The following is a 14927-nucleotide window of genomic DNA, read 5'->3' on the forward strand; positions in this document are numbered from 1 at the left end:
CTGCAGTTGCAATAAAGGCAACTTTATGTTCAATTTACAAAGCAAGCTAGCTTTGAATGGGAGCGGAGTGCGACAGTACTGACCTGACTGGCTTTAGCATTCACATCCCCACAGCCGAAGAGTTCTTCCACTATCCGCATGTCTTTCACCGCCTCCACAGCTGCAAGAGCCGCCAGCATGATGGGGGTATAGCCAGCCTTGTTCTGATGATTTACGTTACACACATCTGCAGAGGAATGAGATGGTTACTTTGGAAAGCAGGAATCCAGAAAGCAGTCATTGTACTAATGAACTGAATCAAACGCTATTAGAACAGCCTAGTGAATCTGCAGTAGTTGCTCACACAATGAAAGCAATTCAAAGGGAAGAGGAGTTAAAAAAATGGTGCACTTGAGCCAAAGGAATAAAAAAACACCTCTTCTTCATTGCACGTGTGACATACGTGCCACAGAAAGGACACAAAGCCATTTATTTGTCACTGGTGTGGCAGTTACATCTTCAAAAATGACTGGAAATTTTACAAGAATATTACCTGCAATACCAGCCTCAGGTTGGAATTTGGCAACCCTAGGGGCAGGCACGGGCTATTGGGGAGAGCCTTTTAATTACATTTAGGGAATCCTCATTCCAAAAATGACACAGTCAGTGACCATGGCTAATGAAACTCAAGACCAAAAGGTTTCCTCATAATACATTTTTCTTTAGCTGTTTATATTGGTGCTAAGTGTTTTAATTTTTGCACAAGCAACTCTGACACGATTAGAAAAGGCCTTCTGGGTTTCCAGCTCTAACAACTACTTGTCTGGGAACAAATACAGTAAGTCCTTTGAGGAGGTGTCAAGAACTAATTGAGCTGCTTTTTTTCTTCCAACCTAACACACCAGTCTGTTTTCTATTCCTTCAAGTCTCACAAATTCCAATGGGGCCAATACTCATTTACCATCCAGGAGCTTTTGAATGTTATTCATGTTTTAATTACAATTTAGAGGGCAAGAGAGGATGCATAAAAGGTTTCCATAGGAGGCTAGAAGTTTCAGCTCCACTGCCAATTTACCAGTGTGTGTGTGTGTGTGTGTGTGTGTGTGTGTGTGTGTGTGTGTGTGTGTGTGTGTGTGTGTGTGTGGGAGGGGGGGAAATCACAAAAACGGCATTTGCAAAAGTGATGTGAGAAGAAAAATAAAGACAGGAAGGTGTGAGAAAATGTATGGATCCACCTCTTGGAGGAGTGGCAGTCAATTACACTAGCTATAACTGGCTATAGAGATCCAGGCTTACCAACATGCTGGCCCCACAAATACTAGTAGGGAATTAATCTGAAAGGATCAAAGGTTTTCAAAGGGCAGGAAAGATATGACCCTTTTTAAATGCTGCTCTGCAGCAGGTGACGTACACTACACCTTGTGGAAGTTCTAGCTGAAGTCATTGATTGATTTGCTTTTCCTTTCTTTATACCTAGGTGGGAGAGGATGGTCCTGGACTTTTTTTTTCTATTGGAACAGCGGGGGTAGATTGCAAAAGGTTAAATGCCACTATGCGCTGGAGAGTAGCTACTGCACTCTGTACTTACCAGCTAGGATTTTGCACCTATGCACATACCTGACTTGGGAAATTCACTGTTTCATGTTTTAGTGACCATTCACATACAGTAGTTAAAGGAAGGGCTGTCCAAACGAACACTTACAAAGGAATTTCACTGTATTTAAGCCTTTTAACTGGATGTCTGGCGCAAAAGTCCTTCTAACAGCATTAGCTCAGAATAGTTGGCATTTCCTATTCCAATTACCTTATTATTAATGCAACTCCACTGGCTATTGTGGACTAAAAAACAATTATTTCCAACACAGCAGCAGTGTATTCATGCTATCTTGACATATTCAGGGAGGTAAAAGAGAAAATTGTTTCCAACACAGTTGAGAGCTCACATCAGAACTCAGTCCTGCCACATTTTACTGTGCCTCTGACAGTGCCCACATTCTCCTGCAGTGACTCATTGCTCCCATCCGGCCTGTGTTCAAGCCAGCCTACAGCACTGAAAGTTTCAGAGAGGTGGCCGGTTAGTCTGTAACTGGAAAAACTTAAAAAACAATGAACAGTCTAGCATCTTAAAGATTAACGAAACATGTAGATGGTACCATTTGTTTTGTTAGTCTTTAAGGTGCTGCTGGACTATTTGTTGTTTTTTAAGTTTTTCCAGCATTGAAACTGTTTGTTTTCCCGAGGAGGAAGTCTTGGAGCTGGGTGTGCTGCACTGTTACATTACATTCATCCTCTAGCTGGCACTTCCAGTTTTGTTTATAAGCAATCAATAGCACAGCACCTTTCTCCTGGGAACCTCAAATCACTTAAATAGCATTAATCAAGCCTCTGCACTCTACTGAGGTACAGTAGGCAAATATTCTAGCTATTTTACAGGACAAGTTCTGCCTCACAGGAGGCATAGACCATGTGAGATGGGGTGGGGTGGGATGGAGATTACCCTTACACTATCCACATTCTGCCTGGGGCCTACTATAATTTACAGCAGTCTTACCTGGGCCGTCCACTGTCTAAACTGCAGCTCAAAGCAGATACGATGGCAACTCTCCCTCCTATCACTGCTTCCTTCCTCCTGCCTCTTCCCTTACACTGGGCTGCAAAGGGGGGCAGCATGGGTTACATGTGGCAGTTCCACACTGCTCCTGAGCTAGATAAACTCTCTCCTGGCTGCTGCAGTACTATTACGGTCCCCATTTGCCATCAGGCCAGCATATAGGTGCTAAGGTGGTGGCCAGGTTCACCTCCTAAGTAAGTGGCTAGATTGGCCATTCAGCAAGTCCCTGGCAAAGTCTGGAATATAACCGATGAATCGAAATGCAACACTGCCTTCCCTTCTGCAAATTAAGCAAAAACCATCACCTCCAAATCAAGACTGGAATCCCTACTTCCCAGTGAGGTTTCGGTGTGAAGCTGCAATGCACCGTTCTAGAATTAAAATTCTGGGAGAATTTTGCTGGAGGAAACCCAACCCCAGAATTCTAGAACAGGATGTCACCTTGGAGGATTATCAAAAAACAAACAACAAAAGCCCCAACCCTCTCAAAACCAGCCAACCTACTTGCATCCAAAAGCAGCTTTACAATCTCAAAGTTAGAGTGTGACACACTGTAATGAAGAGCAGTATTGCCATTCCCATCTGCCATGTTGATTATGTGTCTGAGGACAGTAGGGGACACATCTTCAAAAGCAGCTATGTAGTCTCCAACCATTGCAGGAACGGCTGACTTCTGACTCGATACACGAAACCACTCATGCTGGATGGTATTTAAACAAAATCTCTGCCAAAAACAAGACAAAAATGGTTTTCAGATGGACGCACTATTTATAGTGTTTTTTGGCCTACAAATTGGCAGTTCAGGAAACCAAGACTTCTTTAGTCAGATATGGGCAGACAAATTCAGATTGTTAATTTCCAGGAAGCTTGCAGTATTAAATTTGACAAATAACCGGCACCAGAATTCATAGGTAATAAGTGTTGACTGCTAGGAGAAGGGCTTGGGACAGTAACTCTCTCCTTATATATTAGCCTTGTTTTAGGGAAGTGTCCCAGACTGACAGCAATGAAAACTGAAGTTTTTCAAGTGCACAGCTACAGTGCAAGCTTCCCTATGTTGCCTCACAGCAGGGCATCTTCATCCTAACCTGGAAAGACTCAGATATTTCTCCCTTCCCACCGTCTCCATTTTCTAGTTCTGGTTCCTCCCCAGAACTGCTCCCTTCAATGCAAAGCCTCAGAGGTAGAAAACCTACTCTTGTCAGGAAATTTGGGGACAATCATGGTGTTGCCCTTATGCTGCATTAATACTTGTTGGTGTTTCCTCTGGCACTTGTGTTGCAGAACTTGCGACAGAATCAGAGCCAGAGATTGTAAGTTTCTCAAAGGAAGGATAACGTCTTCCTTTAGGTCTTGTTTTTTTTTACAAAAGCCATGGCATTATGCTTGACCACATACCCCCAATTTACACCCTAAAAGCTGTATGCAAGGTATAGCCCACAGGCTGCATCCAGCCCATCAGAGCTTGTAATCCAGCGCTCAAGTTCCATGGTCCTTCAGCTGGAGCACTGGAGCAGGAACGGGGCCAGAGGCTTGCCCGACTTCAATTAGCCAGTGCTCTAGCCAGGAAGTGGGGTCGGTACTTGCCCCGCTCTGCCCGCCCAGTGCTCCCATTGGGGAGTAGGGGAGGGACTTACATTCATGGCCCACCATATGATTTCCATACTAGATGTTGCCCTGAACTTCTGAAGCCAAAAGTTTGTCCACCCCTGTAGTAAACTATTAGTATAGTCCCTTTTGTTCATATAACACTCAGCCTATTGGGAGCAATACCCAATAGAAACAAACCATTATTAATATAGAACGCCCTTTTGTGTTACAAACAGGAATCTTTTCTTACTTTAGAAAGTAGTGGACACCAACATTTTACCACTATGGTATTCTGTAAATATCAAACTGTGAATAAGGACCATGCTTTCAGCATGTGGCTGCCTACATTCAGGCATGTCATATTTAAATACAAGTGTCTTGCAGTTCCCATGTTTTAACCAGAACGCTCAATACCTTGGAAAAAAGATCAGACCACTTACTTAGGTGACTAACTTTGGATGCCCAAGTTTGAAGATTTTGCACAAGGTTCATTTCCAACTCAGATAAAGGGAACTAAAGCTGACTAGACTAGAATTCCCAACTACATGGAACCACTTGTGCTTGTGAACAGTTTGAGCATGACAAATAAATGCACAAGTTAAAATTACGTTTGCTGGGCAAAAATAATCACCTAATTATCCCATTCTTGACACTTTCAACACTCACTAGGCTTGAAAGTTTGTTCTTTTTATGAAAAACTACCAGAACAGACAGGACTAATATTGAGATTAAAACTATACATCACCCATACATTAGCCACAATGTCTGGTCCAAATCACAATTAGAAAGACATTGAGTTAGAGACCTTTGGACCGATTATCAGAGGTGCCTCACACCTGGAAATGAGGAGCTGTAGTGCTTCCCATCACTGGCAGTCAGGCATTTAATTATCGTGCCTCACACCTCCTCCAATTATAAAGTGGTAGTTGTAAGTACAAAACACAATTTTCCATTGCATTTATACCAATCTATGTCTATTCATCTTCAGAAAATGCTCAAATATACACAAAGATGATGGAAGTTATTTCCATATTTAACAAGTGATAATATTTCTTTAAGGAGATAATATTAGCACAGCAACCTCATTCTGCTTGTTTTCAGTATATGAAGAATATTTTCACAAGCGAAAAAGAAACAGCACGTACTTCTAGATTTGGAAAAAGGCAGAGCACATTCCACATCAGAACATACTCTGTACTTTGCCAGTCACATTAGCACAACCCTTTCTAAAATATAAACAGAATGCAGGAAGGCAATGAAACTACCCTATAATAAGTATTACTATTTTTATGCTCTTGTCCTTTGGATGCTGGCAGTCCCGACATGAATTAGTATGGATGAGTTGGTTGGCAAAAGTCTTCAGATGTGGGTCCTAAAGACAGTCTTTATTCTGACCAACTACAGGTTAAACCTCTCTAGTCCAGCACCTTCAGGACCTGATCAGTGCTGAATCAGAGAATTTGCTGAACCACATGAGATCAATATTGTCTACTGGACTATTAGAAGACATTAGGGGTCAATTAGAGCTAAATAACAGCATAGAACTCTGAGAGCCAGGACTGGTGTCTGTAAACAAACTTTATGGAACCGTGGGAAACTTGGCAACACCCATGATAAGTGGACATTCGGCTAACTAAATCATGCTGGACCACGGATGTTGATGAACCAGAGTGTGTTGGACTAGAGAGGTTCAACCTGTATTTTGTTTACAGTCCTGAAAACAGAAAATCGCCTGACTTGTGCTAAAAGAGACGGAATAAGGGAGAAACATTCAGAGTAGTGACAACACTGGACTGGGCTTACCATATCTTTGCTGGCTAAGGCTTTGGGGTCATCTATGTTGCTTTTAAGTAGATTACATGCAGACAACATCTTTTCACTTAATTCGTATCTGTGGAGTGAAACCAAAATAAAAAGGCATTTGTAAATTAAGCCTCTTGATGGTAACTTTTTTTTTTTTTTTTAAAAAAGGTAAAACATTTAAAAGGAGCAAATGGCTCTAACCCTGCCTCAACTGCTGAACGGTGGAATCCGTTCTGGTAGCAGTTTAAAGTGTGAAAAAAACAAGAGGCTGCACCATTGCTTTGACCAAAGAATAAAAAGTAAGTTTCCCAGATGTACCCAGCGGAATAATTAGTACAAATAAAGCTGATCATCGCTTATTTCAAAATAGCATGTCTACACTTCAGGGAAGCCTCAAAATTAGTCTCAGGCAGGCTCCCCTAATGCGGACATGCTATCTTGATTTAGAGTGCGAGGAAGCACGGGGGAGTAATTACTTAGAATGGCCCTGACGAGGAACTATTTTGAAATAGCAGCAGTGGAGTGTCCACACTACTGCTATTTCAAAATAGTAATTTTGGAAGAGGAGCTATTCCTCGTGGAATGAGGTTTACAGAAGTTGGAATAAGCTGTCCGTTATTTTAAATAACATCAATTATTTCAAAATAACTGTGCTGTGTAGATGCACCCTTAGATGCACTTACCTTTCACATGAAATGCCAATTGCACTGTGTACTTTCAGAGGCAACTGTTACCAGCATTAAAAAAAAAATAGAACTAATGGGTGAGAATCAGTGTAGGACCTGGCTCCTTCCCTTTTCTCATTACACCCCATATGCCAGGATTACCCTTACTAATCCCTGTTCAACCAAATCCCTGTTACTTCTCTGTCACTGACGTTCTGCCCATCCCTCCCCATTGATGCGGGTCCCAAACTGCAATACATTCATTTTAAAATCAGAGGAAGAACTAAAAGATGTGGACATATCAATTGGGATGGAATAGGTTGCTGAGCATGCTGAACACATGCTGGTCTGTGGCAAATGGCCTGTATTTTTCCCCGGTATGAGAGATCAGCCACTAGTTCAAGGAATAATCTTTTATGAAGCACAAGGGACATCCATAGGAAAGTTGGAGGGCTAGTTTTCCAGATATACATTGCTTTTTTTCCCTAGCTTTGAAGCTTCATGTGAAATTAGAGGTTAAAAAAGAAAAATCGCATTTTGGTTACACCCCCGCAAACTTAGTGCATCCTTTGCTTATAGGATAGCGCCTTGGACTCTGACCTAGACAATCCCATCCATTCACCTTTCACCATCCCTTATTATGTATTCAAATCTAAATTCAAATGAAAGTTCCTTTCAGAATAGACCAGTCATTTATATTTTGTCTGTAAAATGTCACACCCGCCTAGAATGTTGTGTAAAACCTCCGCCCAGTCCAATATAGTGTGGATTGTGGATGTAAGACATGTAACTTTTTGTACTGTAAGTCATGTAACTTTCAGTTATTATAAGTCATGTAAGTTTCAGTTATTGAGTCGTGTAATTTTCTGGTGTAAATCATGTAACACTTAAATTATTGTAAAGTCATGGAATGTTTTAAGTTCTGGAACTTCTTGTAAGATTTGTAACCTTGTTTGTAACTTGTACAACCTGTAAACTTTGTAACATTCCATCATGCGACAAGGGAGTGTGTGGGTGTGTGTAAGTTGTGAGTGTGTGTGAGTGACAAGAGTGTGAATAGAGGAATGTCTGTGCCGGGTGGAAAGGAACCGTGAGGCTATAGGTTTGGAGCTAGGAGCCAGGTGGGGTCTGATGTACTCTTTGCTTGCACATGAGTAAAACAGAAACTGGGGTGCAGCAAAGATGTGAAGAACTTAATATTCATGAAGAGAATGAGGCCTATGTGGGCCTCTCGGTGATGGACACAGAAAAAGAACTCTGTGTATGTGATGGGCAGCCCAGCTCAATAAAGAGAAGAAAGCACACAGACCACAGGTCATATGATCAGCTCCTTGGCCTGGATTGGTGACTGCAGGCAGAGACACCCGACCCTCAATGCATGGCCTCTTCTGTTACCTCTGGGCAACTCCTTGCTTGCGTACGTATGAATGTATGAGAGAGAGACAGGGAGAGAGAGGAGGCGTTCCATTCCCTTTTTGCTTGATTGAATAGCAGCATTAAATACATCAAAATAAATGCAACCCTGGGTTGGTCTCCAGTGAAATTAGGTAACAGAAGATTTTTGTAAAGTCGCAGCCTACACACATGTATATTAATAACCCTTACTTACTCATGCATAGCAATGGTGCATACTTGTTAGTTAGGAGCAGATAATTACATATTTGTTTTGCTATTAAGTTTTATCCCCCATTGAAATACCACAGCTGAATAAGTATCATCTAAAGGGCTTGTTTACACAGAACAGCAATGCAGCATAAGGGATTATGTGAATTCTGAAGCACAGTAATGTGCTGCTTACTAATGGGTCCGTGTAGACCCTGCTGGTGGACAGTAAAAGTTCCCGACTGTAGTTGAATGTAGAATTGTTTGAAACCACACTGTTACAGTGCATTAGGGTACTTTTAGTGCACACTGCACAGATGAATTAATGAACAACATGTTAGTGCGCTTTAGAAATCAAAGCCCTCTGGGATACACAGGGCTTTTCTACACAAAGCAGCACTATGGCCACATATTTTACACGTTAGGGCACCCTTAGCATTTTACATTTTTGCAAACCTTGTGCATGAAAGGGGTATTTTATCTTGGTTCAGATTTAAAACCCCTCTCTCTGTGCTTACCGACTGGTTATGTAGCAGGCAGCAAGCCATACTACAATACCATCTGCCACGTACGGAAAGGATACGTATTGCCTGTCCAATGCTATCCTACCTAGCTCACCAGCAAGCCAACTTATTAAAGAGAAAGGTAGAAGTATGCTGCATAATGCCTGAGAGAAGCTTTAATTTACATGGGCTGAGGACTGGTCCACCTCACACGCCAAACTCCACTTATGCACATCCTGGCAGTTAAAATCAATCAAGACATTTCTGATGCCAGGCTGAAGTTCAATGCTTGTATGGATGAGTGGTAAGTGTTCTGTTCTGACTCTCATCAGTTCAGACAGAGCCAGTTTGTTGACCTGCAGGGCATGGTGCAACATTCATTTGTTTGCTCAGGCTTTTCCCCTGATGAAGTGGTAAGGGAAGTGTTGTCCTTTTTTGTTTTTAAACATGAATGCCACTGGTTACCAGGGGATGCCTGCACTGACTATAAATAACCTAGATTTATGTATAAATTATTTAAAATTAGACCCGGGGCCAAGTTATATACTATAGGAACATAGTCAATTAAAACCAAACAATAAAAGTGGCAAGAAACTATAGCCCTCTGTTCTTACGATCCACAGAGAATCTTTTTACCCTAACAATTCCTTTCTTTGGATCAGTGAAGATATGTTTTTAACAAGCATGTGCAGATTCATTTGGGAGAAGTTTAGTATTTACATATTATGATCCTGCTGAGTATAGTATTCAAAGAGTTGAATGAAGAAAAGTGAAGAACTTAGAAAAAGGCATACTCAAAACAAGCCTAAAATTACAGTTTTTAAATTATAGTGTCTATTGACCTACTGACACAGGAAGTGGGTAGCATGCCAGGAAGAGTTTGGTTTTGTGCCTTCCAAAACACAATAATTAGCAATGATGAGGATATACTACTGAAAATAAAAAGGCCTGCTCTCCTGCCATATTGTATACGAAATGGAAATGTACTACACCTCTCTCTGATTTCAACCTCCTCGGGCTCACGCTCCTGAGCCTGCACCTCCTCGTCCACCCCAACACACCCAACATCTTCAGCATTAAGCATATGACATCCTTCTTCCATCTCCTGCAGGCTGTGCCTCTCCTCCTGGTGGGAATACTCATTGTCTTCACACTCATCATCTGACTCTGAGGAAGAACTCTCTTCTGAGCTCGAATCGTCACTGGATGTGGTTTCATACCTACACAGCAATTGGAAGTTACAGACATATTCCATAACAGATTGCATTCAGTGACATTACAGATCTGATTAATGCCAGATTAAACTAACACTTCCACACACATATATTACTTTCCATTGCTATCCAAAGAACATCAAAGCCTTTTACATGTATTAATCAAATATCAAAACAACTTCCTGAGGGTAAAGATCATTCCCATTTTACATAGATGGGGGAATGCAGATGCAACGAAATTAAGTGGCTTGATAAAAGGTCCCATCATAAAGCCCCAGTTCAGGAAAGCAATTAAGCATGTGCTTAACTTTGATTATGTGCATACATCTCATGACACATTCTTACAGTTTCACTGAAAAAATATGCTCTCCTGAATTGGGGCCTTAGCTTATTGAAATGACCAGAAATAGTCATTCAGAAATTGTATCGCGGGTTGGTCTCATTGAATATAATTCTAATCATACACAGAAAAACTGAAATAATAGAAAAGTGTTAATAAAACCATTTTTCAATATCTCAAGAGAATGAGGAATCTGACTATTGATCATTAAAATCTTTGATATTCAAAAGTGAGGATAAAAACCTTCCAAAGATTTTTAGAATACTTAAGTGTTAATGCCTAAATAAATCTCTGCTAAATCTTTCTCTGACATTTTGAATATTGCAATCACATTGTCCCAATTGAGACTGTGCAAAGCAACTGGCAGGAAAAGAGAGAAACATCTCTTAACAGTAGAGAAATGCTTACATTCCCAAATATTACCTAAACTGCTCAAGTGAAAGACAAACTAGTCCTACTTAGAACTGAGTTTGTTGCCTTGAGCTTCTCCACTGCCATCCTTTTCCCTGCCAAGCTGATGTTATCTAAGACCAGAAGGAATCCCCTCCTTACTTTTTAATTTTGTTGCTATGATGATGGCTTTAGATTAAATAATATTGCTTTAAATTAAAAATATTGGGTGGGGGGGAACCTAGACCATGTTGAAGCTGATTCTAATGAATAACCTGATCTACCAAGTTTTTAAAGAACATATGTGAAGTTCAGTGATTGTACATACATACATTCTCACATCTATGGCAAAACTAACTCCAATGGGGGTCAGGATTTCACCCAATATATACCATCATAAGTAATCCGTTAAAATGTAGGTAAGATGTTCAAGCTTCACTTTTCTATACCTTTTTAAGGCTTTGACCACACACAGACACACACACACACGCATTTCAGAAAGACAAGCAGCTATTTTAAAGTTCTCTCTTTAACTGATAATTTGATGCAACATTCTGAAATTGATAACATTTTAACATTGAAAGATTTTAAAATTCAAATGTGCTTTTCACTACCTATGTTTACTTTAGTCAACTTTACTTTGGGATCTCATGCAGATCGCACAATACTGCAATATCTTGATTTTCCATACTTTATTAAAACTTTAATAAAAATGGTTTGAAAAACAATTAAATTGAAATTAGAAATGTTCCCAGATGTTGTTGCCTGTTTGATATTAAGTTCTGTAAAAGCTTATGTAAATAAACAGATTTGGGACCAACTGTGACATAGTAGCTTCCATAAAAACAAAATGAAGCACAGCAATGAAAGGTTTTAGTAGGATCATCTCAGACAAATGTTTCATTTCTCTCCCCTCTCTTTCATTAGTCCCTTCAGGCTGGCTTGTTCAAAATTCTGAGAAACTAGTTGCACGGCTATGTGCATGTCTCTTGTTTCGTTCTGGGAGAAAGAAGAAAAATGTTTTGATGAAATGAAAAAAGTCAGCTATTTTAAAAGACAGGGTTCCTCTTACCCTCCATTTATACCAACAAATTGCAGATTCTTCTTTGTACTGTTAAAATCCTTTTCCCCGTCCCTTTTCTTCATGATGGACTTCAGCGTACTTTCATTATTTGCACATACTGTTGGAGAAAGGGACAAATGCCTGTATCAGTACAAGTTTTCCATCTATGAGTGCACCTGCTTGTTTTAGATCATCTGAAAACAAACAGCTCTTTCAACTTTTAGATTTAAGGGGATTTATCTCATTCCTTCTAAATATAGAGTCATTGGGACATTAAAGTTACAAACAAGCTATTGCTATGTGTGTGTGCAGGAAACACAAATGGAAGAAGCGACTAAGAAAAATCAGGTCCCAAAGCAGAAAACACAGATAAGGTTATCTAAGGGGGCATTTTAGTCGGTTTAATATCAACCCGGGAACAGATTCATTTTTACTGTGTTGGTGTCAGTTTTCTGAACATTGAAACTGGTGAATTTAGTCTGTCAAGAAAATCCTAATTCTTGATGTCAAATGACACGTACTTAGGTGACAACACTGAAGTTGCCAATTTGTTGAAACTAGGGCTGTCAAGCGATTAAAAAAATTAATCGCGATTAATTGTGCTGTTAAACAATAAGAATACAGCCCCCGCCGCTCCAACCCTGTGCCCTTGCCCTCCCCCCGAACCAGCCATCCCTTCAGCCCTCCTGCTCTAACCTAGTGCCCCTGCCTCCCCCAGAACCAGCAACCCCCCCCTCCCTAACCCAGTGCACCCACTCCTCCCCCCAGAGCCAGGTACCCCCAGCACCTCTGCTCCAACCCAATGCCCTCACCGCTCTGGCAAAGCCAGGCACTCCCAGTCTCCCTGCTCTAATCCAATGGCCCACCCCTCCCACAGAACTGGGGACATAACCTAGCGGGGCGGAGGGTAACATGGTGACTCCGTGGGAGGAGCCAACCCCCCCATATCAGAACTGCCCTGGGTCTCACTGGAGCTGTCGCTGCCGAGGCCACGTGCTGGGGCACGTGCACAGAGCGGCTGTAAACAGTCTGGGTGCACAGCACCGAACACTCTATTTGACAGGCACGTGCCACAGCCCCCTCTCCCATCCCCTCTGCAGGGCAAAATCCTGGACATTTTTGCCATTTAAACAAGCCAGCCGGATGGAGATTTAACAAGTGAAAACAAGGACTAGTCCGGGAAAAAATGGATGCATGGAAGCCCTAGATTAACGCGCGTTAATTTTTTTAATGCGTTAATTCTGCTTTGTGTTAATCGCAGGCGTTAACCTGCATTAATTGACAGCCCTAGTTGAACCCAGATGGCAATGCACAGGAAATATCTTTGACAAGACTCATTTGACCAAGGAGGGAGAAGAGGGTGAGATTTATTTAGACTGGTGAAGTTTCAATGAATACTTAAAATTTAACAAGTTACTTGTTAGTTTAAAGTTAAAGATGCTACAATTACAAAATATCTATGTACCAGGTTTTAAAGGGTGGCAATGTTATGGCCTATTTTGATTTATAAGCCACATTAATCGCTTCTTAGATTTTGTCTGATAAGTCATTAACAAACTACACTCAACCATTTTACAATACACCATAACCTACCATTTAAAAATTCAATATTGACGAGACACGATAAAATTCACAGTGTCCCCTCCCCCTTTAACATCTGTATTCCTCCTACCTCCATAATTAGAAAGGCAGAGGCCATGTGATTTACTCCAGCTGTGTTTGGTATTCAAAGACAATCAGCATTAAAAGAGCTATGTCCCCATGGATAGTTACCATAGAGGCCAGAGGCAAGTTGGTCATCTGTTAGATTAAATGGAGGTATTGTATTGTTTTGAGAAGACAAGGATTTGGTTCCCTGCCCTCTTTCTACTGTGGCAATCATCTTCTGCTCCTGAATGGTCCCAGTTTCTTGTCCAGATTTCAAGGTCCGGGAGCTGGAAGTCAAGTGTGCACTAGCAAGTTGACCATGTGGGATGTACTCCAGATTATCATCTGTCAGCAAAGAAGGTGGGCGGTATTAGTACTGACAAGTCACACCAAAATTACTGCTTAGTACCAGGAGAGGAATTCTCATGCTGCACCACTGAATCAATTATATGCTATACTGCTCAGTTATAAAAATCCACTAAAACAAAGAAGAGTATGACAATTTTCACAAGTTTAAAAATTAATCAGTTCTATGGATTTTTTTCCTTTTTTTCGGAGTACACAATGCAAAGAAAACTACTGAGATTCAGGCAGAAAAGGGCATCATCCAGGCTAGCGTTTCTGGGGCTTTGCATGCTCGTGCTGCTTTTTCATTCCATACATCCTGGGTTTACTCCATTCCTGATTAAATTTCTTACTTCCAGGATTTTTTCTCTCAGCCTGAGCTTCCGTCAGGTTGTGAGCCCTGTTCCCCAGTGGAAGCAACTACCAAGGCTATTCCTTTGCTAGGGCTCTCCGCATCATGCACTGGAGGATTTTTGCTCACTCTCATAGTCTCTCCAAGCTGTTCTGAAGCCTGGCCCTATGTGATTAGGATCCTATCTGAAAGTAATTTGTACAGGGAATGACATTGCCCATGTCAGAAATTCAGAAGTTAAATTTCCTTATTTGTCAGGATTCCAGCAATCCTGATAGTTCTAAACCTTCCCTAGGTATGTAGCTACTCCATCCTTTTTTCTACCAGCCAAGTTCATTTAAAGCATTTTTGAACAGTGCAATTAATAACCTTCATTTTAGGCTCTGCTGTGCTGATTCAAGTCAAATTACCGTGAAAGTCCAGAAGTTTAACTGGCCTAGAGAAAAGTATAAATAATGTGACTCCATTTCTCCTCGCAGGTTAATAGTGTTGTCCTTACAGTGTTATTTTTCTCTTCTATAATCTGGGACCTCTCGTACCCTTCTGCAGTCTAAACATGGAATCTAAGCTCATGATATGGAGCTGGACGCATGGTACCACCAAAACTCGTTCTGTTGTTTTTTTTCTGCATACCCCCACTTAGGTAACCTATTCACCAATGCAAATTAGAGGATGTGTTTTTATTTATTCTAACACAGCCATCTCTTCACCAGAAAAGCTATTTATCAATTTCTTCTCCATTATAATTTTTTTTTGCCTTCAATAATTGTTAGGCCTTCAAAAATGTATCTAAAATGCACTAGTCCAAGGACTAAAGTATACC

At 41.0% G+C, this 14927-nt stretch overlaps 1 protein-coding gene across 5 annotated transcripts in view; it reads right to left on the reverse strand.

Moving 5' to 3' along the window:
* Positions 1–14927, reverse strand: part of KANK1 (KN motif and ankyrin repeat domains 1) — a 172416-nt gene that overhangs the window by 7763 nt on the left and 149726 nt on the right. For all 5 annotated transcript variants that reach the window (XM_006137863.2, XM_006137860.2, XM_006137862.2 and 2 more), the window contains 6 exons: positions 13534–13752; positions 11770–11878; positions 9746–9973; positions 5984–6071; positions 3095–3314; positions 84–226 (listed from right to left, as the gene is read on the reverse strand). In XM_006137863.2, coding sequence (XP_006137925.2) covers positions 84–226; positions 3095–3314; positions 5984–6071; positions 9746–9973; positions 11770–11878; positions 13534–13752 — 1007 coding nt within the window. The remainder of the gene's footprint in view (positions 1–83; positions 227–3094; positions 3315–5983; positions 6072–9745; positions 9974–11769; positions 11879–13533; positions 13753–14927) is intronic.

This window comes from Pelodiscus sinensis, chromosome 6 (assembly GCF_049634645.1).
Source record: "Pelodiscus sinensis isolate JC-2024 chromosome 6, ASM4963464v1, whole genome shotgun sequence".
Classification (NCBI taxonomy): Eukaryota; Metazoa; Chordata; order Testudines; family Trionychidae; genus Pelodiscus; species Pelodiscus sinensis.